This window comes from Orcinus orca, chromosome 4, assembly GCF_937001465.1.
Source record: "Orcinus orca chromosome 4, mOrcOrc1.1, whole genome shotgun sequence".
NCBI lineage: Eukaryota > Metazoa > Chordata > Mammalia > Artiodactyla > Delphinidae > Orcinus > Orcinus orca.
This window is the reverse complement of record NC_064562.1, coordinates 11,558,130-11,583,549: the sequence shown is the minus strand read 5'-3', so window position 1 is coordinate 11,583,549 and position 25,420 is coordinate 11,558,130. Positions and strand designations below refer to the sequence as shown.

The 25,420-nt window shown below is 35.0% G+C and overlaps 1 protein-coding gene across 7 annotated transcripts in view; it reads right to left on the bottom strand.

Annotated features, from left to right (window-relative positions):
• Positions 1-25,420, bottom strand: part of CCSER1 (coiled-coil serine rich protein 1) — a 1,274,678-nt gene that overhangs the window by 1,001,325 nt on the left and 247,933 nt on the right. For all 7 annotated transcript variants that reach the window (XM_049709018.1, XM_049709019.1, XM_049709020.1 and 4 more), the window contains exon 4: positions 1,265-1,358. In XM_049709018.1, the coding sequence (XP_049564975.1) occupies positions 1,265-1,358 (94 nt within the window). The remainder of the gene's footprint in view (positions 1-1,264; positions 1,359-25,420) is intronic.

The following is a 25,420-nucleotide window of genomic DNA, read 5'->3' as shown; positions in this document are numbered from 1 at the left end:
CTGACATATTTCCCACCAAAATGTATACATTGTCACCATGTGTGACTCTTTCAATATAAATACACATGAATGATGAAATTGTATAAGGTACCTGCATAAAAGTGAGAAAAATCTACATTTTTAAAAGAATATATGTCAAATCAACTGCAGGAAGAATGTCTCAAGAAATGGTTATCCTAAATATACATTTAAGCAGAAAAAATTTTTATTTAGCTCCTTTTTGATATTAGCCTAAAATAAGAGTGTAAAAAAATACATACATTGTTATTTCCTTCTTTTGACAATTGTTACTATGACATTATTTATAATATAAAAATACTGCATGAACAAAAATTCATCATAAAATATTACAGCTGGAAACAACCTCAGAGATTATGTCTAATTCCTAAAAGTTAAAAACATGGACAATAAATTCCAAGAGGTTGGTTTTCTTAAATGTATGCAGTATGACTCAAGATTTTAAAGCTTTAATGTTACTTCTACTTTAACTTGAAAATGACTAAGTTCAAGGTATTATTAGTAGTAAAAAATAAATAAATAAAAACTTGCCTTTCTAGTCAAATATCTAAATTTGAGTGAACAATTAATTCCTATGTCCTACAAAAGGAATAATTTTGGTATTTGAAGACATTACACTTTATGCCTTAATACAAATTTAAACTATTACAAATATAGTGGGCTCCCTTCTTTATTCATTCAGCAAGAATTTATCTCACACTATAACCCTGTGTGTGTGTGTGTGTGTGTGTGTGTGTGTGTGTGTATGTGTTTATGAGTGTGTACTTGTGGTTGCTATTGGTAATTACTAATTTTGAGGTCAACTTTATCACATTAACATTAACCACCATAGTTATTACTGAGGTGGCTAAGATTTGAAAGAGTAAACTTGGTCCACCAAACTTTCGTTTGGTTATATAAACTAAATGAAAAATGGGATTATAATTGTTGTCTCCCCCCTGCCAGAAAAGAAAATATTAACTTTATCATTAACTGTTTCATTAGAATTTCCCTCTTTGAAAGAACTTTTGTTTTACAATTTTTTCTTATTTAATAATTATCTTCCAACCAAATTTATATTTTCATAATAGATTGTAAGATCACCAGAATAATGTGTCCAGGGTACCTAGCATGTGCCTTGCACACAGAATACAGAAACTGGGGATTGAAAAGACTGAATGCAGCCTAAACAATATTTAGCTTATCAACGAAAGCTAAATGACTTGGACCGGAGTTGTATGATATTGTGCATTTATTCAATATTTACCTGAAGGATGAAGATTCTGTTCCTCTAAAAATTCCAAATCAAGCATTAGATCATCTTCATCCAGTTCACAAGATCCCAAATTATTCAAAACATCCTGAAGAAAAAGCAAAATCAACAGTCAGAAACCAAAACTCTGAGAACCTGAGGAAATATCCACATGTAGATGCCATGAAGCGAAAAAGTACTCAAAATTACAAAGGAAATGCTGTAACTGAACCCCAGAAATTGTTTATTTTATGAGCTTTAAAATTATCAGCCCAATAAAAATTTCAATAATTATAAAAATTTTAACTCCCATTAAAAATGCACAAAGAGGTTTTTCAAATGTACAGAAGTCTGTGAACTAAAACTTTAGATTCTTTTTCTAATATTTATCTTTCCAATTTGTGTAACAGTCTTCCGACACATTTAATGAATTGTTTCTCAAACTTTGTATACAGTGCCAACCCTGAAATATTAATTTAAACTATGCTTGGAAGGGAGGGGAAATCCAGTTACTGTTTCCCAATCATTTGCTTTAGATTAGGAGGAATGAATGGGAGAAATAAATATCAATTAGATTAAAAATTATTGATTTTCATAAAGTCATAAATATCAGAGCTAGATCATGTTACCCTTTCATTTTTTCTCAAGAGGGCAAATAGCACAGTAAACTAGAAGAGTATATTGAGAAATCTTGAGGGAAAACAGTGATGTGCAGAGGTAGAAATTCTTGAAGGAGGAATACAGTCCTGATTTGCATATCTGTATATAGATTGGTAGTGAATATATTAAGAAAGCAAGAATTTACTCTTAGAGACTAGGATGGAAATAACAAAAGTACAAAAAATAGAACATCAAGAAAAACAACCTAAATGTTAAATGATACCACAACATTTCGGATTACTTTGTCCACTGATTTGAATGTTACCATAATTTATATCTAAAGAAGTAAATATTCATTAGAGAAAGCCTAATGACGTTGTCAAATGGACACCTTAGTTCCTGGGATTGAAAGTAAGGATACTGTAACTTTTAAATAAACCACTCTCACTGTAAAAAATAGAATTAAACATTATTAAACTTTAGAAACACATGTTATCTGTGAATAGAGCACAGTGGTTTCAAAGGTGATAAATATTGCCAAATATAAGTGCTTTTTATCTGTCAATGAAAATTATAGGGAACGATTACTATAATGGATTGCATTGTATTACATTGTATCTGTATTAATTACAAGGGATCTAATAATTTAAACTATAACAAAATCAACTGTTTCTTGGAAGTTCTATGATATAATGTGGCAGGGATAACCAGTGAGAATAAGTTGCTTATGTATATAGCAATAAAAAGATGTTATAAATATAAGCAACAAAAGATAGGCTGCCATTCTCAAAAATTCAAAACAGAATATTGAGACAACAAAAGAAATATAACTGAAGTTGATTGTGGAAAATTAAGAGTTTAGAAAAGGGAGATGTTATAAGGATACTAATATTATTAGGGTTTATTAAGCAGTATCCAAATAAGAGAATTTTAGTCAGGTAGTCAAGAATACGTTGGTAAAAAAAAGTGTTTAATGGTGAAAGTGTAGTCATTGATACAGCTCCAAATTAGCCTAAACAATTTTATACTTGTATTTTGAATTTCATTGACCAATATTATGGTCTTAACTGTTTTCATCCAAAATTCATAAACTGAAGTCTTAACCCCCAGTACCTTGGAAGGTGATTATTTTTGAAGAGAGTATCCTTAAAGAAGAAGTTACAGTTAAATCAACTCACAAGTGTGGGCCCTAATCTAATATGACTGGTGTTCTTATAAGAAGAGGATATTAGGACAGACAACGCAGACAGAGGGACAACCTTGGGAGGACATAGGAAGAAGGCAGCCATCTGCAAGCCAAGGAAAGAGGCTTCAGGAGAAACTAAACTTGCCTACACTTTGATCTTAGACTTCCAGCCTCTAGAACCACAAGAACATAAACTTCTGCTGTTTAAGCCGTCCAGTTTGTGGTATTTTGTTATGGCAGCCCCAGCAAACTTACACAACCAACACCACTTAGAAAGCAATGAAGATCGGAACAAAGGAAGTAAATGAGTGCCTGGCATATGTTTTTGTAATTATGCCAAGTAAGGACATCTTCCTCAATGTAAGCTTCTACGTTTTGCATAGCATTTCTCCCTTTCATTTGGAATCACCCCACTCAATCCACCTAGCTATAGAAGAAGACACCAGGTTCTTACACGAGCCAGACTTCCTGTCCTTGGTGTATGGTCCAAGATAAACGTTTTAACCAAACCCACTGATCATAGCCCTCTCAGAAAAATGAGAAAAATTTCTGTTTGGTGATAGATATTGCAAGATGCACATCACAGGGGCCTTGGATTTCATTGCATGGTTAAGACCAGAGTAAGTCTACTGGAAAAATGAGAAGTGTCATAGTAGTAGACCTTCTGGTTCCTGATTCCAGCAGTTCCTGAGGTCCAGCAGCATATATGATCTTTTCAAGGTTGGATTGTTCAACCCTCTTTTGAATTTTGACAGTTAATATATCCATCCTCAGTTTGAAAATAAAGTTTAAAAAGATTTTATCTTTGTAACAAGGAAATACTTAAAAACTCTGTCACCATTATCCCAAACATTTAATTGAAGAAAGTAACACCAACAAAGTGAACAAATTAAATCTGGAAAATTCATTACATTGTTTTGATTTTCTCATTTTGCAGGTGACCCTTGACATTCAGTCTAGCAGGAGCCCATCGACCACTGGTCTAGAGGAGGTGTTCTTCAATATACTTATTCTAAATTGCCTTGCTTTGATATCTTGCTTACAAAGCAACTTTCTTATTAATGGAGTGGAGTCTTTGAAGTTGGTGAAACATCATACAAAAAAGAGAGTAGATGCGCCAACGTGATGTTACAGAAGAAAAGTCAGTGTGAACTCACAGACCTAAAAGAAATATCTTTTCCAGATCTCTCCTTAAAAAAGACCAATAGCAGCAACAGTGCTTTTGCCCTCAGCCAGCACTTAGGGGAAGTCCAGAAACTCATTACACAGTATCCACCAACAAAAAAGAACCAGGGCTCCTTAATTATTAGGGAAAAAAAGAAGGAAAGAAAAAATACAGACTATTTCTGGAACATTCTTTTGTTGCCAGAAAACAAGATTTGTCTAAAAAAGAAGTTGGAGGAAGTTTTGAAAGGCTAAGAAAGCAACCTAAATGGCTTCTCCCTGGCTAATTTCTGACATTATGAGCATCAAAAAACAAACAAACAGGGCTTCCCTGGTGGTGCAGTGGTTGAGAGTTCCGCCTGCCGATGCAGGGGACACGGGTTCGTGCCCCGGTCCGGGAAGATCCCACGTGCCGCAGAGCGACTGGGCCCGTGAGCCACGGCCGCTGAGCCTGCGTGTCCGGAGCCTGTGCTCCGCAACGGGAGAGGCCACAACAGTGAGAGGCCCACGTACCGCAAATAAAAAACACAAACACACACAAACAAACAAACAATAATCATTATGGCTAAATGAAACAATCTGAGTCTGTCAAAAACTAAGAGTTATTCAAACAGAAAAGTTAATGTGAAGGATATAAAGAGGCATTAATGATATACACACAAAAAACACAAACAGGCTAGAATATCTTCAATGTCTATTGTTTTTAATAAATAGCTAAACATACGGGTATTTTTTCTAATCTTATGTACGTTTATAATATGAAGACATGCACTTTTTTTGATCTGTGCAAGGTAAGACTTGTAAGTAAAGTAGTAGCATCAAAAGTAGTTCTGTACCAGGGATAGAAAGGACTGATCAGCAATAATGGTCACACATAACCACCAAGTGGAAAAGGAGTCCAGCATTTAATTAATACTAATAGTCAGACCTGTATCTAAAAGGGCACAACTGTGCTTCAGACATTTGATAAATTAATGGAACATCTAGAAGTGATAACTAACAATAGTCTCTCATCCTCTGGTAGATAAAAACCTAGGTAGCTCTGTATAATAAAGATAGAACAATGAAAGTCCATGGGTTTCTAATAACATTAATATACCAGGCATATATATCATAATAACAGGAAAACTGTTTATATAACAATTGCAGTTGAAACTTTAAAAGCAAATAATTTGGGGAGGGAGCACCAATACTGCACAAAATTAAAAGCTGGGCTTGAATTTAAAAAATAAATAAAGGCATAAGGACACAGAATGTAAAGTTTAATTGAAAAGGGAAAGTCCAACCTGATGGTCAGAATCTTGAATCTGAATCGTCTCTGAATGTATAGCAAATTCCAATGACTACACAAAAAATTATCTAGTCAACAACCCAGAAAGTGCAAATTTAAGAGAAGACTCTTTTTCTTTTAAGTCTAGTATAATAAGTAAGTCCTAGGGAAGTGCAAAAATAGACTCAAGTATTTCTGAAATCCCAGTGAAAGATGAAAAGTTTCACATTAGCAAAGAGAACGAAGGCAAATGGTAAAAGGAAATGTAAATTCCTAGCGTGAGCACATTTGTAACCAGTTTTAGGGTAAGCATATTGATTTGCTCTTGAATCATTGTAAAATGCATAATTTTCTTCTTTAAAAGTGGCTAAAACATTTAAGATAAATTGATATGTTAGGCTTGGTGTTGTAATGAAACACTGAGAAGAATTTTATTATATAATATCTAAACCAATGCTTAAAGGCCATGGAAAATTTAATTTAATACATATTCTAATTTATTTTTATGTAAGATTTATGTGGGTATTATGAGAAGAGTTGATTATTTAATTGTAAGGAAATACTAATTTTTTACTAATTCATAATATTAATAAATTGGATATTAAATGAAGCACAATTATTACTAAGTATTCCCTAAGCAGACATTTAAAAATGTATCAAGAATACTAATTAGTCATGAAATCTCCCAAATGACTTTAAGCCATTAAGAGTAAACTAAGTAGTTATTAATGAATTAATTCAAAGATCAATTTTCTAAACTCTGGGGATTTAACAATGAACCTAACAGGCATGTTTTCTTTCCTCATAGAACTTAAAGATAACTGTATTCTAGTAAAGAAATACCAATCTTTTTTATAAATAAAGTAGGTACCATTATTTATAAATCAGTCTCTTGTGTTTCGTTACTGTGAATTAGTTCTCCAGATTGGCTGCTACTGGCTGAAAGAATAAAGTTGAACTTCTGAAGCTACAGAGTTGAAAAGACAAGCTCTGATCACTCTATTAATATGTAACCACCCCATAACCCTTTAGCCTTGTCTTTTTATTGCAATAAATATAATCATTATGATCCTGTGAAAAATATACGAAGCTGGGACATGTTACTACATAGGAAGTGTTGCTTATAGAAGAAATAATTCCATCAAAGGAAATTACTGAATTATTAAAACATTTGCTAATTGTGGTATTATAAAGATGTTTCTAATTGCATTTCTATGCTGTTATATTTTAGTCAAAGCACTTCCCAAGTAGCCTTAAAATATCTAAAAGGCAAGATATGAGAGGCTCTAGACTTCAATACTTGTTTATGTAATTTTTAATGACACAGCAGAACTGCTCTGATCATTATTTAGTCTAAAAGTGAAGAGAGAATTATTCAAGTTAATAAGAGATAGTTAATCTAGTTTAAATTTTCTAGTCATTCTCCATTATGATCAGGTGCTGCTAGGATATGTGCTTCATTCTCTACTAATCTAATCATAGGAGTTTCCACAGATTGACTAAAAAGAAAATGTCATTTTATTATTGAAAACATATGATGTAGCTACTGTAGAAGACCCTCAGTGAAACTTTCCTGTCTAAAATACATTCTGAGACTGGCTTTACAATTAATTACAATGGCTTTTTTTAATTGGGAAAAAAAAATAAAGTCAAGTAACTTGGTATACATCTTTAAATAATTCGTATTATCCCAGAAAGATAATTACATGAATTGTAAAAAATGAGAGACATAAAGGGACAAGGTACAGAAATCATCCAAAGCAGACATCTGAATAGGTTGGGTACATACATTTTGATAAAAGTTGAGTTGTTCACACCCATATATGCAGTAGGAAAGAGGATAATACACCAATACATGCATATACTTTTAATGATACGATTTCACTGCTATTTTTTGGAAAGAGAAATTAAAATGACAATACTTTGTAATTACTGCTCTGAGGAGTTATTTGGTTTTGATTTCCTGACTGGATAAATAAAGCATATAAAATCACTACAATAGAGTTACCTTCACCCTTCGACATGGTAGACACAAAGTATTTCCAGACACAGCTTGCTCTTTGCTAAGTACTGATTAACCTTATGGATCTGCATACATCAAAATACACTTTTAATACATATTTTCAAAAATTTGTCTTCATTCTTTCAGTCCTTACTCACAAGGCTTCCCATAACAAGTCCAAACACATACACAATGCATATTTTGTTTTGATTATGCACATTTTTTCATATTTAAATGTAAAAAAAATAGCAAAATGAGATTCCTAAAGCTATGCCCAGAGCTGCTAACTCTACTCTTTACACTAATAAAAGGTAAATGATTTTATGTTATTCAAATAGTACAATACTACAATACTAAAACTTAAAAATCATGTTATAATATTTCAACTTTTTAGGAAAAGTTAACATTTATATGGATTCATATGTCCATAGATTTTATGTGGATTTTAAATCTATATCTGAATTCATACAAAATTGTAAAGTAAACTCTGAACATTTTCATTTTAATCTATGCAAGGGAATAAATTAAAAGTATTTTTTATTATTAAGTTATAAAAATAGAAAACTAGGGAGTAAAAATATATAATTAGCAAACTCCATGATTCAAAATTAAAATATATAATGATTATTAGTTTAAAAATGCATGTTTTTCTTCTCATCATTTAACATACGGAGAAAAAATAATGTCTCTTGGGATTCTACTTTCATGACAAAAGACAACCAACATTACAGATGCCGTCTCTTTGATTCTGCACTTGACTACATCAGTTTGTGTCACTGTCAATAAAGCAACACAAATAAATAATTATTATATGGCACGCAAGTCCAATGAAAGCAAGATCCATTCAATAAAATACCACAATTACATTGTGTGTAATTGGCTTGAGCTGAAAATGGTAATGTGGAAAAGAGTGCTATCACAATTAAAATATTTGGAATTCTAGTATTTTTGTGGGATAGGGAGGGTGGGAGGGAGATGCAACACGGAAGAGATATGGGGATATAATATGTATAGCTGATTCACTTTGTTATAAAGCAGAAACTAACATACTATGGTAAAGCAATTATACTCCAATAAAGATGTTAAATATACATATATATATATATATAAGAGTGAGATCATTATTTCTACCCTTCATTCTTCTTTGTGTACCAGGGGAACTGAGCATTCCACAGTTAAGAAGCATACTTCATTATATTCTTATTGGTGTACCTGTCAACTTTTTGCCAAGAGCCATTCCAACTCTTCAACTTTCACTTATAATTCTTTCTACATACTACTCTGAGATTACTCTCATTGAAGTAGTCAATAATTTGTATATATTCCCTCATTGCCTAACACATGAAAAGATGACAATGGTGTATGTCTATAGAACAAACACTAACTCTATTGTCATTCAAAACCCAACAATCTGATCTGTATCTATCTCTACCAAATTGCTTCCTGAAAACTTATTATTAAAAACAAACATATTTATTGATTGTTTTCTGGAAATGCCATTTGCATTTCTTTCATTGCACTGAGTCTGTCCACTTGCCCCAAATACCTAAAGAGCAAACACAAAGTAACATACTTATACTTTATTATATCACAGGCTTTTTTTTTTTTTTACAACATTACTTATAACAGGTGCTAAAAAAATGTTTTTTGATAATAGGAAAGTTTAAAAGCCCTTCCCTTAAAAACTCCCTTTATGTGCAATAAATGCTGGTTTTCACAGAACATAAGACCCCCATAAGACTCGGTGCTACATATGAGCAGAGTTCTTGTGTTGTCAGAATCTCTAGTGCTGTGCTGTATCATTATAGTATATGGAAAAGAATATCTCATTTACCTAATATCTTACTTACGATATTATAATAATATCTCAATTATCTGGGAATGAGATGTCTTATTGCCAAACTCTTTTGATGACAAAAAATACTGTCCTTTTTAGAACATCAATTTTTTAAAACTATCAGATGTTTTGGGGAAAATTTGTTATCCAGAAAAAGTATTCATGTGTAGTACAGAGGGGATGTTTAAGAACTTAATTGCTACCTCTACACCAGTTTAGTTGTCTAAGATTGCCGAGGTGTGCTTTTTTTGTTGTTGTTAAAGCTGTCATTTTAGCCTCAGTGGAAGTGCTTACTTTTCACCATTATTAGTGTATATGGCTCTGAGAATTTTATGAATCTTCCATCACTATTCTAGCCAATATACAATGAATTGGAATTTGCCAAAGAAAACCTAATACGTACGCTTGTTAAACCAGTGACCAGAAAGTGTACCATAAATACCATTCAGATCAGGATAGCTACTCTAGTGAAAAAGGCGTATTTTTAGGCACAGATAGATCTCATATAATTAAGCCTTAAGTTTTATTCTAGGTTTATATTTGTATATCAGATATTATGAAATTGATGAATGTTTTACTGATTTAAAATTTAAAAATTGTCATAATTTTATTTCTAAAATAGGTATCAAATATATCCAGTGATACTTATCATGCCAACCTTGTGTTAAATAATATAGCATAGTGGGAAATTCAAAAGATTGGGACTGATAAATCTGATTTCTAACCCTAACCCAGCCACCAAACCAAGTCTGTGAACTGAAGCAAATCATAACCTCCCTGATACCCTTCCATGAAATAAAATATTAGAACAGCTATTCTCTGTAATTCCATTCATATCTAAAATCTTCACATCTATAAGACAATTATGAGCTTCTTTCCTCTAATGGTATATACCCAGAGTTAGCCAAACTGCAAAGTCTCAGGGAACAGTCCTCCAAATTTCCCTGACTTCTGACACCAACAGCAAGTTTGGAGTGTTCACAAAAACACCCTCAAGTACAATCATTCACTGGAAGGACTCATAGAACTCACTGAAAGCTCTACTCATCATTATAATTTACCACAGGTAAAGGGTACAGGTCAAAAATCAGCCAAAGGAAGACAGAGTCTGGGAGGGTTCCAAATGCAAAGCTTCCCTTGTACACATGATGTATTACTCTCCCAGCACTGACATGTGACAACACAAGCAGAGTACTGCCAACAAGGGAAGCTCATTGAAGCTTTAGTGTCCAGAGATTTTTACTCGACTTCATTACATAGATATGATCGATCGACTGATTGATTGCCTACATGGTTGCTCTCAGCCTCGTCTGACAATAAATGACCTGAAGCTTTTACCGTATATCATATGCTTCTTTTTCTGATGTGGGCTGCCCCACCCTGATATTTTCTGATGTGTCCAGCTCCACTCTAAGATCCAGTGTGGTCACCCCTGGACTCTAAACAAAGATACTCCTATCAGGTATGACATAAATTACCTCTCAGAACCTGAGGGCAAAGGTCAGACCTCGTTTTGGGCAAAGAGCAGTTCACTACACATATACTGTTTATATAGACGACGCATGGCTCATGATCTAATTTGGTTTCAAATTATTATGTTAGATTCCAGAGCAATATCTACAGGGGGAAAGTATCGTGAGTTGTTTTTTTTTTAATCAATGTTTATTTTTTAATAATACATAAACAAGGAATTGACTAAGATCACACATACTGAAATGGTGTATATATTGCCTATGTTAAAGATTCATTGGATAGTTTCTATATCTTTTCCCTCAATTTTCCATATTGGGCTCTAATTCTGGTAACAAAAAGTAATTTATTCCCTTATTCAACAATATTTATTGACGGCTTACCAACTGCAGTGAAAGTACTAAATTAAGAATAATGACCGAAAGAGAGAAGTTTCCGATCTAGACAATAAATATACAAATGAGGGATTCCCTGGTGGCGCAGTGGTTGAGAGTCCGCCTGCCGATGCAGGGGACACGGGTTCGTGCCCCGGTCCGGGAAGATCCCACTTGCCGCGGAGTGGCTGGGCCCGTGAGCCATGGCCGCTGAGCCAGCGCGTCCGGAGCCTGTGCTCCGCAACGGGAGAGGCCACAGCGGTGAGAGGCCCGTGTACCGCAAAAAAAAAAAAAAACAAGGTAATTTCAGCTAATTATATACGATATTTTTAAAAATATCAACATAATATTTACGGGTTGTAGGAGGCAGCTACTCTACATGAGAAGGGCAGGGAAGGCCTTTCTAAAGGTGTCATAAGGGCTGAGGAATGAATTATAAGCAGCTATATGAAAACTGGAAGGAAAAAATATTCTCAACAAAGGACAAAATATAGGCAAATCATCTACAATGGATGTGAGACTGATATGTGAGTGGGGCAGAGAGAAGGCTGGAATGGTTGGAGCATAGAGGTGAGGTGCATGGTACAAGAGGTTAGAGGTATGGGGTCTAGATCATTTGATCATAACTTTGAGGCAGGTAAGGAATTTGGAAATCACTGGAAAGTGACATGCTCAAATACACATTTTAGGAAAATCATCCTAACCACTCTGCTGAGAATTCACTGTAAAAAAAAAAAAAAAAAAAAAAAAAAAATTTCTAATGGATCCTAACAGCCAGAAAGGCAAGCATTGTTTTACAGATGAAAAACCCGAGGGTGAGAAAAATTAAATAACTTGACCATGACACAAAAAGTGGCAGAACTAAGATCTAAGATTTAAACATATATTTACCTGAAGAATAAAAGTTTCTCCATAAAGCTTCCCTTCACGTGACGTGTGTGCACGCATGCACGCACGTGCCAGATTCTAGAGATACTGAAGGAAATCCTTAAATATCAAGACTTTTTTTTTTTTTTTTTTTTTTTTGCGGTACGCGGGCCTCTCACTGTTGTGGCCTCTCCCATTGCGGAGCACAGGCTCCGGACGCGCAGGCTCAGCGGCCATGGCTCACGGGCCCAGCCGCTCCGCGGCATGTGGGATCTTCCCAGACCCGGGCACAAACCCGTGTCCCCTGCATTGGCAGGCGGACTCTCAACCACTGCGCCACCAGGGAAGCCTCCAAGACCTATTTTTTTTTAAGGTTACTAGCATTTTACTAGATGTTTGATCATAAATGAGCGTGTATAGTTTTGAAAACGAGCTCTAGACGAGTTTCCTTAAAACTTCTCAAACAGGTGTGCTCCCTTTTTTGCTATATTCTATGGAATCTCAAACAAGTAAACTAAATTCTTTAGGCCATGATTCACTTTTCTGTAAAATGAAAGCAAATAATTCCTGATAATCTACTTTCCCTATCTGGAATTCTTTTCACATACAAATGATCCTTCACTATGTATGCTCTTTGATAATGTTAAAAAAAGTCTTAACTTTTCAAATTTTCCTTGATATTTTCTTTCTTTTACGCAGTTGCAAGTTGAACCAAATTTGTTTTATTTATACTTCCATCAAGGTCCAACTAACATTCCATTCCCTTTAGGAAGATTTCCTCATCTTCATGTGGTTAACATTAATTTCTTCCCACGTGGTTTGTAATAGTTCTCTTATTTACATCATTTTGAAAGTAAATATGGTGCAATTATTCTCCCTTTGCCGTTCCTACAGTACTTGGCACAGTCCTGAGCATATCAGTAATTTAACTCAATCAATAATTACTTATTGAGAATTTTCAGTATGTTAGGTACAATGCAAGTAACAAACTGTCTTGAATTTTGAACTTGTTGAATACAACAGTATAGTACACAAAATAGTGCATGTTCTGACTTATTGAGGAGAAAGCCATAGTTATTTAAATACTTTTTATATTTCATTTAAGAGTATCACATTGGAACTATTTTGGGAAGCAATATAATTCCGCTTACTGAATTATTTTCATATTAATGGGCTTTGCATTAAGGGACAGAGAAATACAACAGCACAGGCAGACGTGGCACACCACAAGCAATTGTAGAGTACCTTTTTCTCTTTATAAAATTAGAACCTCCTAACTATTTGAAAGATTAAGTTTATGTTTTTATGTAATACAGTAAAAAAAAATTATATTTTAACAACTAAAATAAAAGCAGTGTTACGTGATCTGAGAGAAAGAAGGACAAACATTTCGGCAATATTAATATAAGAACGTAACCAGTTAGAAGTGTTTTGTCACCAAATTTCTTTAGTGCTTAAATACCTACAGTGATCTTTAAAGCTATACAGTCCCATTTCCTAGTCTCTGAAAAATTAGTTTAAAAAACACAATATTGACAAATACTCTATAATAAAAACATATAGTCACAAAATAAATATATTCATAAATATCAAATACATGTCAATATTAATTTCACCTAAAATATAGAGAACAAGAAAATATCACTAGGGTATAAATCAGAAAAATATTTGTAGGTGGATGAGAGTCAAGCCAGAAAAGAATCAGCTCATTTCTTCAGTTTGGCATGTTTGCTAACTTATCTTTTGGATATAAAGGTTTTCAAATGAATTTATCTCTCTGGCTAGATCAATACAAAATTTAGAAAAATCTTTTTATTTCACCTAAATCACTTGCAAAATTAAAGACAAAATTGGAATATTTTATCCTGCTCAGCCATTCACATATCAGTTTGTACTGCATATAGCTGGACTATAAAGAAATTCCAAGTAAATAAAGTGCTTTACAATCAACAGAAATCTAATGCAGTATTCAAAATCCATGGATATAAACCAATCAATTCAACTTAATTAATGTATAAGTTAATGTAATTTATATTATAATGGCTAGAGGTATATAAATAATGATAAGGATTAAAGAAAAATAAGTTTAGAGAAACGTCAATTAAACAAATTAATTTTTAACGAAATTATAATTGCTTTACAATATTACTATAAACCTTTGTTTCCTCTGGCAACTCATTTTCCTTTCACTATTATGATTACAAATTCAGATTTATTTTTACAACTATTACTCTAAAATGCATTCACTAAGTAAATTTTCCCCTTCTTTTTTTTTCTTCATAACAACAACATCATTACATTTGTAAAATAAAATGACCATTATTACTTCCATGTATACTGTGATATACTCTGGGGTAAAAATATTAAAAAACAAAAAAACTCTTGGTGTAGTTACATCTTAATTTGTTTGCATTTTATAAAAACACACACTGATATACAATGTAAAGTAAACATGAAATCAGCCTTTGAATTTTTATGAAGCTGTTGTTTTCATCATTTTCCTATAAAATGGTACCATTGTTTCTAAAAGACTCAGACTTTTCTCAAATTTGTTTCACAAATTTGAGAAAAGTCTTGGAGAATAATGAAATTAAAAATCTTTTATATCTTAGAATGAATAACCCGAAGTTATTCAAGATGTTAAAATGAAGTCCTACCTGGTCATTCCCTTCTGCCCTAATTATCATTTTCTCACTTAAGCTGCATCATTTGTTTGCCCTAAGAAATATCATTTCTTTTTTGTTAACTGCTTTCTGAAACATTCAGAATACTTGCCAGAACTACCAGTACTTTTATTATAGTTCTGAGAATATCTCTCAGTCTTATACCATGCCAAATATATCCCAATTTCTGTAGCAACTTAAATTGTCACTTCTTTATTTCAAAGGTTTTAATCACACCATCTTAACTCTATCACACCAGTCCTCCTCACTGTGTCAAGCAAATGGCTCCTCAGTGATCCACTACTTTTTTCCCTTTCCCTATATTCAAATTGTTCTATCTTCTACATTACCATTAATCATGTGGGAAAGCATTTCAATCGCTGATACCCAAGAGCCATGACAAGTTCCTCAGAGTGTGCCTCACAAGGTTATCTGACTTGGAGAAAAGATTCTTTCTGTTTCATAACCCCAGATCTTCAACTTTTTCTCATAGAAATTTTCTCATTAACCTTCATTTCACAGACTCCCCTAAAGTTATGTTAGAGCCATGTGACCAGATTTTGACCTTATAACCATCCTATATAAACCTCCAACACTATCTCCTTCTTTCCAGATAACCCAGAAATCCATACATTAAGATGACAGGAGTACAAAATAGAGTCTCTTAGTCATAACATGAAGGAGAGCTGCCCTGGAGAGTTGCCAGATCCACACTGAATTTTGTGTAAGAAATAAATTTGTGTTGTGTTTGAGCCATTAAGATTCTTCATGGTTTATTTCTTAGCACCTCATAGCCCAGTCTATCCTAGCTAATAAATTCTCATTCTTTTTTTTTCTTTTTACTCTTATTTTATATGCTCCCTATTCTTATAATTTTGTCTTTAAGTTCTGTAATTCCTAATAATTGTTCCTCTATAACAGACTTTAAACAGTCTTGTGTTCCTGTATTTTAGCAGGTCTCTATTAATTTCTTTTTATCATTGGCAGTATTGTGTCTCATATTAGCAAAATACTTTGTGTACCCCTTCCTTAAGGGTATTATATACTGTGTTTTAAATCTTATGAAATCAACTTTTACTTTGCATATTTTACATGATGTCGATAAACACTGAGACATGCGGCAAGAACCAAGTTACTATATATTTAAATTATAGGATTTATTTCTTCCCTTATAGAGACTTATATTCCTTGTAGGAATATCAATTCATTCGCTCAAGAATCAATGTCTCTATTGCAATACAATCAAATGTGTTCTGTAAACGATGATGCACTATTTTGGTAATCACAGTAAATTAGACAACTATGTCTGAAAGCAGATCCAAATTTTCCACACTAAAATATTTCTTAATTTACTCTGCAATTCTAAGCTGCAAAATCAAGATGTATTATCTTAGGCATATTTGGGATATCACAGAGTTGAGAATTAAATGAACGTATGTCCTCAGTGCTGTTTTAGTCAGATCCATTTTTTTTTTTTATTTGAAGTATGCGGGCCTCTCACTGTTGTGGCCTCTCCCGTTGCGGAGCACAGGCTCCGGACGCGCAGGCTCAGCAGCCATGGCTCACGGGCCCAGCCGCTCCGCGGCACGTGGGATCTTCCCGGACCGGGGCACTAACCCGCGTCCCCGGCATTGGCAGGTGGACTCTCAACCACTGCGCCACCAGGGAAGTCCCAGATCCATTCTTAAACTGTAATTTTCAAAAGCCACTAAGAATACAAAGATTAATTTCATATTGCAATTAGACCTTTTAATCCACTCTATCACCTGCCAACTGTATGTAGAGCAGAGTGAGAGAGAACACAGTTTTCTTGGTAAAATTCTAATTCTGACTCTGCAACCTAGCTTTGGATCACTTCATCCTAAGGACTTATGTCCTTTCTCTGTCAAATGGAAACAATCAGCCTTGCTCACACTTGTTGCTAGGATAAAATTCTGAAAGAAAATTGTACAATATTTTGCAAATATTACTTATTATTAATTCTAGTTACCAAGTCAGGTATGCATTTTAGTTCTGTTAGAGCCAGCAGACCTAGATTTTCTAGAAATCTGAAATTATGAAATTCTAAGCAATGATATAAATACCTGAACAGAAAAATAATTGTTCAATTAATACTTGCCAAATGACTGAAGAATAAATGAACACATAATATAATTTGATAGGAAAGAAATAAGAGCTAAATGGGAAGGAGAAATTAGAGATGAAAGAAAAAAAGTGACAGAAAAATGATACTATTTCTATTATTTACCTTATTTTCATGAAAATAATTAGAATTAAAAAAACTTCAATTACAAATAGTTTCTATGGAAATTTTCGATCCGCTGTTAATTTCCATAATTATTGTCTATTTCCAGTTATATTTTGTTAATTCCTGTAAAAACACTCATCTCAGTTACTATCAATCTATTAGGAAATGTTACACTGAGTTACATTGGGTTTCCTTAGAAACACAACATTACCTTAGAACACAACATTACCTTAGAACACAACATTCACAGTAAATTTGTGTGCTTAATAATGAAACTAATATGTTTCATTATTAAAACTTTAGCAATTTTTACTTCTTACATATTTTCTGGTTATTTAGTTTAATTCCATCTCTCAGATGTTATTTTTTCAATAAATTAACGGCTTTTGATGTGCTCCTGATAATTTCCTTGGACACCACAGCTCTTTTGTATTCATATGTTGCTGATATAATCCATTTTCCATTAAAATGATTTAGGATTCTGCTACCCAGATTACAAACAATTTATCTAGCATTCTTACCTAATTATACCAGTGCTGTACAGTGTTGACTAATAGTTTGGCACATGTTCAGATTTTGGATAGCAAAGCATTTCATGTAGCTAAATTTCAGTGAAAATGAGATTTTACTACCTAGTCATAAATGTTGATGGGATATACTCCCCTCTCAGAAAATTAGCTCCCACAACACATTATTATTTTATAACTGCAAACATAATATGTCTATGAAGACGTGTGTGTGAAGCATCTAAGATTTTATCCTATCTGCCACCACAGTTTCATTTGCTAGAAGACATAACATAGGGTTAGACACAAAGAACTTTATTGCTCCCACCAATAGCAACAGCTACAGTGTCAGCATGTTTTGTGGGTGTGATGATTTCGTAAGTGCCAATACCCACAAGGTAACACAAAGAGAGCAAGGTGATATGTGTACATGCATTGGGTTGTATTACAGGAGACAAACCCCATTTGGGAGGTGCAAGAAAAATGCAAATGTTTGATAATGGGCAATAAGCCTACCTGCTATTTGCTTTGAAATAAGACACTTACCTTCCAAGTCTATCCACTATTAAACATTCTTAAAAAGATACTGTGGTACAAAGACAGTGAGAGCCTCTGCTTGCAAGAGGTACGGAAGGATGAGAGACTCGTGGAGAGTACTGTGTCTTAACAATCTCCAGCTATTCTCTTTACGGCCTTAACTTTTGGAGAATTTTCCCATCACTACAACATCCTGTTGGCTGCTCTGATTAATCTGACTGACAGAGGCTGGGACCAAAACCATCCAATTTATCCCACAGAGCATTTAATTAAGGCTACTAACAACAAGACCCTGAGCAGTATGAGGCTGACTTGCAGAACTGAACTCAATCATATCCCCCAGACAGCTGAAAAAATCCTACAACTGATGAGGGACGGCCTTAAAAGCCAGGTGACTTTCTGTATTGACATTTCCACTTGACCCAAGACATTAACCCAGTTACAGCAGGAAGTATTAAAGATTGCTCAGACTCAGCTCTGGCAGGCAAGGAGAAAGCCTAGGGCAAATCTGTCACCCATAACTACCCCAGTCAGTGAGTTGAGACTGAACTGAAAGCCTTCAAGAGCAAAAGTCATGTCACTGATCACGGCAGCTGAAGGCAGAGAAAAGTTTTTACCCCTTTTTTGAATTTATCCTCATTGTAGGGATAACTGCAGATGAAGTAAACATTAATAACGAGTCACCTATTCCTCCATAAAATCCCCGCCCCAGTAACACCAAGAAACCTAATTTTGAAGCAATCTCTGCAGTCATCTGAGGGCTACATGATCCACTGGTGGTGTCTCCTTAAGTACTTGACAGTCAATTATGACCACCCCTGTAATGCACGTGTTTTCAGAAGGGAGGCAAGTTAATTCCTGGCATCTATACAAAAAGTATAGTACCAGGGCCACATATGGTGCCCCTGGAACGAAGTATTTTTAACAATCATAAATCCTCCCCAAATGAGGGGCACAGGTTGACAGTGCCTCCAATGTGGCCTCCCAGGTCACTGGCAAGCCTTGGGTACCCAATAAAGTTCAAATAATTGAATATAGTCCTTGTTTGGAGGGACTTCCAAAGAATCACACAGGCTTCATGGATCAGACATTGAATTTTAACGAGAGCTGAGTACCAAACTAATAGCTGTGTTTTAAAAGGAGTGCCTGATAACCCTATTAGGAGGCAACATGTCTAAAACCCCAAGAAGCACATGTCACGTGGAGGCTGCCTCCCTTTGCCAGATCCTCTAACTGGCAAAACCATCAGTTACAGAAATTTTAGCTCAGAGTAATTAGGTTGTAGGACCCCAAAGGGATGAGCACTTTTCTACATGAGCTATTCCTACTGGGAGACTTTTCCCTGCTACTTACGGGACAGGAAAGTACGTGCGTAGAAGAAATCAATTTTCTCCTATATATTCAGATGTGACAATAATAAAAACAGACCACTGAGTTTTCCCAAAGGGCCTTACCCAAAAGATCACATTAGCTCTCTTGCTCCTCTGAGAGGCTTGCCCAAATCCCATCAGTTGAACTTTGGTGCCCCTTCTCCATATGGTCCTGAGAAGGAAAGTGATGTGTACATCTATACCCAATAGAACCATAAAAGTTGCAGTCCCTTCCCTCCTTAAAGCTCCTCAGCATACTCAGATGGCTCAGTATGGTCTTTTTACCCCTAGGGAACAAGGAGCCTCTGGTCTCATCCGATATCATCCTTCTCTTTAAAACTACTTAGGTTGGGGCTAGGCTCCATACCACTAAGCCAGCCCTCCGGCTTACTTTCAGTTCTTAGTGACGTAGCAGTGGCTTGTGAATCAACTGAATTTCCAAAACCCAACGTCAAGTGGCAGAATCACCATGACTGCAACCACCTAGTTCACACTTAAGGACCCTTTGACAGTCACGGTCACATCACTTTCCTGCAAGGGCCACAGATCTGCTTCTTTTGGCTGACTTGGGCTTGACTCTCATTAGCAGCCAAATATTTTGAGTCCACATGAATCCATTAGTGTTTGCGCCCCATTATCAAAACAGCTCTTAAGTTCTCACCTGGTTTCATCAGAAAGGCTAGGGGAATTATCTTGGGTAGCAGGACTAAATGCAAGAATTTATCTAGAACTTTTGGGGTCAGTGTCTCATTCTGCAGCGGGTCAGCTTCATTAGTATTGTAGATCTAATCCACGGCAGTATGAACCTGAATTGTGGTCAATGCTTCACCTACGGTTTACTACGGGAGTCTATCTCAGAAATCTCTCTGAGAGAGTCAAAGCACCCTTAAAGTCTCTAGAACCCACTATAAAAACACTCAGAGACCTTTTACTGAATATATCTAAGGGTAGTAGACTGCAAGAGGGCATAAACCAAAAAGAACCACCCAGTTCTACAAGGAGTAAGTTGTCACCCACTGCAGCGGCTGACCACCAGTGCACTTTGAGAGGAAATTAAGACGATTACAGGATAAGCCACTCTGTGCTTTGGACAAGCAGGCCCCTTAGATAGTTAGATGTATATCTCAGGAAGAATTTTTATGAACCCAGATTCTTGCATCTTCCCATACATAGAAAAGCACTAAAATCATTTACTTGAGATGTCTGTTCTTTGTGACTAGCAATAATCTTTTATCTAGATGTATGCTTGACTGTGTGTATTCCCTAGCCAAAATCATATATAAACTGGCTTCTCCACTACTTCTTCGGAGCAGTTTCCTCAAAGCTCCTGAGAGGCTGTCTCCCAGGGCTATAGTCCTCAGTAAGTCCCTGAATAAAACTTAAACTCACAACTCTTCTGTTGTGTGGTTTTCTTTAAGTCCGCAAGGGCAGGAGCCATAAAACAATCAAGCGTTGCCATTCTTCCTTAATAAACATTACATGTCCAGGCCATTATCTCCCAAGTAAACCAGGCAAAGTTGTAATCATTTACCTGGTTTCTGCCTATAGCAGTCATTAATTCCCCTACCCTCACCTTCAATGTATGTGCAAGACTCTGTAACTGTTTTCTCCGAGGGGATGGAATTCTGTCCATCCTCAAGAAGTCTCAGTTCTAGTTGCTTTAATGGGTCAAACTTCAGACTGACAACTAGCTTGGCTCGGAAACCCACTTCCCCTCCCCGTAGAGAGGAGAGTGCGTGACAGCCCCAGCACTGCTCAGGAAGGTCTCATTATGCCGACCTCCCAGTACTCCACCTGCAACCACCTTTCTGATTCCTCCTTATAAAAAGGCAATGAGGTAGAGGACCACTTAGTGCCTGGTTTGCCATATAATCTGGCCAACGTGTTTGCTACCAATTCCTGTAGACTTCCCTCAAATTCTCTTAATCAACCCTCATTCATCCACTTCCTAAAATAAAACCTTTGTCAGCTTCTCATCCTTATAGCCCAAATTTTCAAAAATTATGAAGGGTCTAAGATTTTACATTATTTACAAGCTAACAAGTCAGCCTGCCATGGTTTCATGGATGTTCACAGAAGCCATAGGACTCTTTGTCAAGGACAAAGGACTTCATTACTCACAGCTATAACCATGTCCAGGATATCAGCATTTCCTATGCCAGTTCTGAGCCTGAATTTCCACAGGGAAATGAAACAGGGGCCAGGTGACATCTGCACATGTGGTGGGTTGCATTACAGAAGCAGAACCCTGAACTTAAAAACTTGAATATTTTTGCAGTGGGTAGCAAACATGTCTGCCCTTAACTCCAAAGGGAGACACTGTATCATGTAAGGTTGCTTCCTATACAAATATCCTTGAAAAGACAGTCTGTAACAAAGAAAGTGACTTTGCTCACAAGACACGGAAAAACATTAGAGACCCATGGAGAATTATCTCCCATCAAAGTGCAGGAATGAATGTTCTCAATAAAATATGCTTCATTTGTGCCATTATTTCACACTTTTAAACATAACAGATCTGATAAGATTTCTTAAAGCCATTAAGCACAAAATAAATGCCCTAATTAAAAAGAAAAATAACGGAGTTGTATTTCTGATAGAACAGAGTGCACAGCAACATATTGGTTAATTATGCTTTTAAGGAATACACCTGTTTTCTAACGACTTACTATTTCAGTGAATATGCACTTTATTCTAACCACACTGTACCACAGTTCTGCAAACATACAATACTTTCCAGTACTATATTTTGTACATACTATTCCTGCTGCTTTCAGTATTTCTGTCAACCATGATAATTTTTTGTCCATCAAGCATCATTTCTAGAAAATCCTTCCGAATGATGCTGATTTGTACGTCTTTATGGCTAAACATAACTCTATCATATCACTTAGAGCGATATATGATAATCTTCACCTTATATGTCTGTTCTCCCTTTATTACACACCACCCATAAACACACACACACACTACACCAGCGAGTCCTGTTTGATCCAGCACACTACATAGAAATCAGTAGGTTCTCAACAGATTAGATGGATGGATGCATGAACAGTAGTGTGGCTTAATGAAGTTCAAACCCTTACCATCTCATGACGTGGATAATGAATAGTTTTTATCTCCTTTATCCTTTCATTTCTTTTTGTGTTTGATTATTTTAAAAAATGTATTTATACGTTTTTAAAGTTTTTAATTGGTATAAAAATATATAACATAAAATTTACCATATTAAGCATTTTAATCAGGTAACATTGGTTTATAACATTATATAGTTTCATGTGTACATTATACTTCAACTTCTGTATATACTACAGGGTGCTCACCACCAAAAGTTTAGTTTCCATCTGTCACCATGCAGTTGACCCCTTTTCCCACTTCGCCCTCCCCAACTCCCCTTCCCCTCCGGTAACTACTACTCTGATCTCTGTATCTATGTTTTTGTTTATTTTTCATATTCCACATATGAGTGAGCATCCAGTATTGGTCTTTCTCCACCTGACATTTCACTGAGCATAATACCTTCAAGGTGCATTCACGTTGTCGCAAATGGCAAGATTTCATCTTATTATGGCTGAAGTCTATGGTGTATATACCGCATCTTTATCCATGCATTCATCAATGGGCACTCAGACTATTTCCATACCTTGGCTACTGTAAATGCTGCTGCAATGAATACAGGGGTGCATATCTTTTTGAATTAGTGTTTTCATACTCTTTGGATAAATACCTAGAAGTGAAATAGTTGGGTCATTTGGTAGTTCTTAATTATTTGAGGAATCTCCATACCGTCTTCCACAGTGGCTGCCATTTACATTCCCACTAACAGTGCATAAGGGCTCCCTTTTCTCCACACCCCCACCGGCACTGCTATTTCTTGCTTTTTTGACAACAGCCACTCTAATGTGCGTGAAGTGACAACTCATTCTGAGTGTACAGTTTAGTGGTATTAAGTACATCCGCACTGTTGTATCTCCAGAACTCTTCATCTTGCAAAAACTGCAACTCTGTACCCATTAAACACCTCCCGATCTCTCCCTCTCCCTAGCCAATGCTCTTACCATTATTCACAATAGCCAAAAGGTGGAAACAACTCAATGTCCATCAACAGATGAATGGATAAACGAAATGTGGTCTATACACACAACAGAATATTATTCTGCCTTAAAAAGGAAGAAAATTCTGACACACACACACAACACTGATGAACCTTGAAGATATTATGCTAAGTGAAATAGCCAGTCACAAAAAAGACAAATACTATATGGTTGTATGTCTGCACTCATATGAGGTATTAGAGTAGCCAAATTCATAGAGACAGGAAATATTCTCTTATTTCTTTAGTCAGCTCCACATACTGTCACCAGATAATGTATTTTAAACATCAGATTCATCATATCATTTCTCAATTCAACAACTGTAATACTTTTTAATAAAATGAAGAATTGATTATGACTATTGATACAATATTCAGAAACCTATACAATATAAACTCAAAATAGCTTTTATAAATGACCTACAGATCACACCACACAACGCTCCAATAGCACCGAGATACTTCCCCCTCTGTATCCCACTCATGTCACCCTTCTCACAATATTACGTTCTTCTCATTACCATTTCACTGCTATTCAAATTTGAAAACGTTTCTTATTGCTGCATTCAAACACCATTACACTATTTTCAACTTTTACTAAACAAATTCCTAGACTAGACCATAGAATTATGTGGTCATACAAGCCTTAGGTTGTGTGATTTTATTTTATTTTTTGTTTTATAAATTTTTATTTATTTATTTTTAGATTTAAGTACCCTTTAATCCCAAGAAGACTCTGAGCTCCATAACAGCAGAAACCAGGTCCTCTAGTCCTCTGTAACCCAAGAAAGTGTATGGCAATTGAAAAGTACAAGCATATTAAGAGTTCAAAATTGATTATTGACTAGTAGATGTCAGCTTTCAGAGACCCATGTGTATGGGTTCATATGTGAAAGCATCCTTAGACTGATTTTTTGAATTTATTTTTGTGTTTGCTCTTTCAGATGTATGCTTTAGGGTGAACAGTTTATTCATCAGTGTTCTAAATTAATTCCAGTCATGTTCATTCTTTTCTAGGTCATCCACACTAGTTTACAGTAAATTGATACATGCAATCATCTAAGGATGGTTTTTTACACGGTTCTCATCAAATAATTATCAGCAAGAAAATTCTTGGTATTATTTCATCTGTGATATGACCCTAATCCTAACACTGGTTTCAGTTCCTGGTACTATTAACTTAACTAGGTCTGCTCATCCGTAATAAAAACAGGTTGAACTAGATGATCTCTAAGGCCTCTTGTAACTTCAAATTATTCCCAATCATAATAATGATAATAAAAACAACAGTATTTTTTTGTTGCTATAATGCTTTTATATTAACCTCTTAACTGTTTTCTTTTTTGGCTAATTACAAGTCCTATTATTTGTTTTCAATGTGTATAAACGCCCAGTCATATTTTGAATAATGAAGTTATTTCACTATTTAAATTTAAAATAAAATGTGTACAAATCATGTGTTATGTTAAGCCATAGCAATTATTTATAAACATATTTATTATTTATTTATATATTAAATTATGGATGCTAGTATAATTAAGAAATATAGAACTAAAAGGTTAATTCCTGAAGGACACATTACCTCTATACTTTAAATTTTATGATTAAAAAAGAGACAATATAGGGATTACTTTCTGGAAGGATAATGGATTTCTTGGAACAGGGATATTTTAAGGAGAATAATTGGGTTCATTTTCTCCCACCATCTCCCCAAAAAGTAGAGAAGATGATCACACAGCCTATAAAACTATATGCAGCTGTACTTTATATGATTTGACAGTTATTTATAGGAAAGGTCTGGGTTTATTTCCTGCAATAGCTTGTAGCTGCTAATTCATCGAGCTTCGTATCAGCTAAAAAAAGTTGCTTTACAAGCTGCATTAGAAAATCTAAAACTCACTAAAGGAAAATGTTAAGCCATTTAAACTAATGTTAATTTTGAGAAACAGTTCTGAATAATTCATGGTTAAAATTAAATATTCCA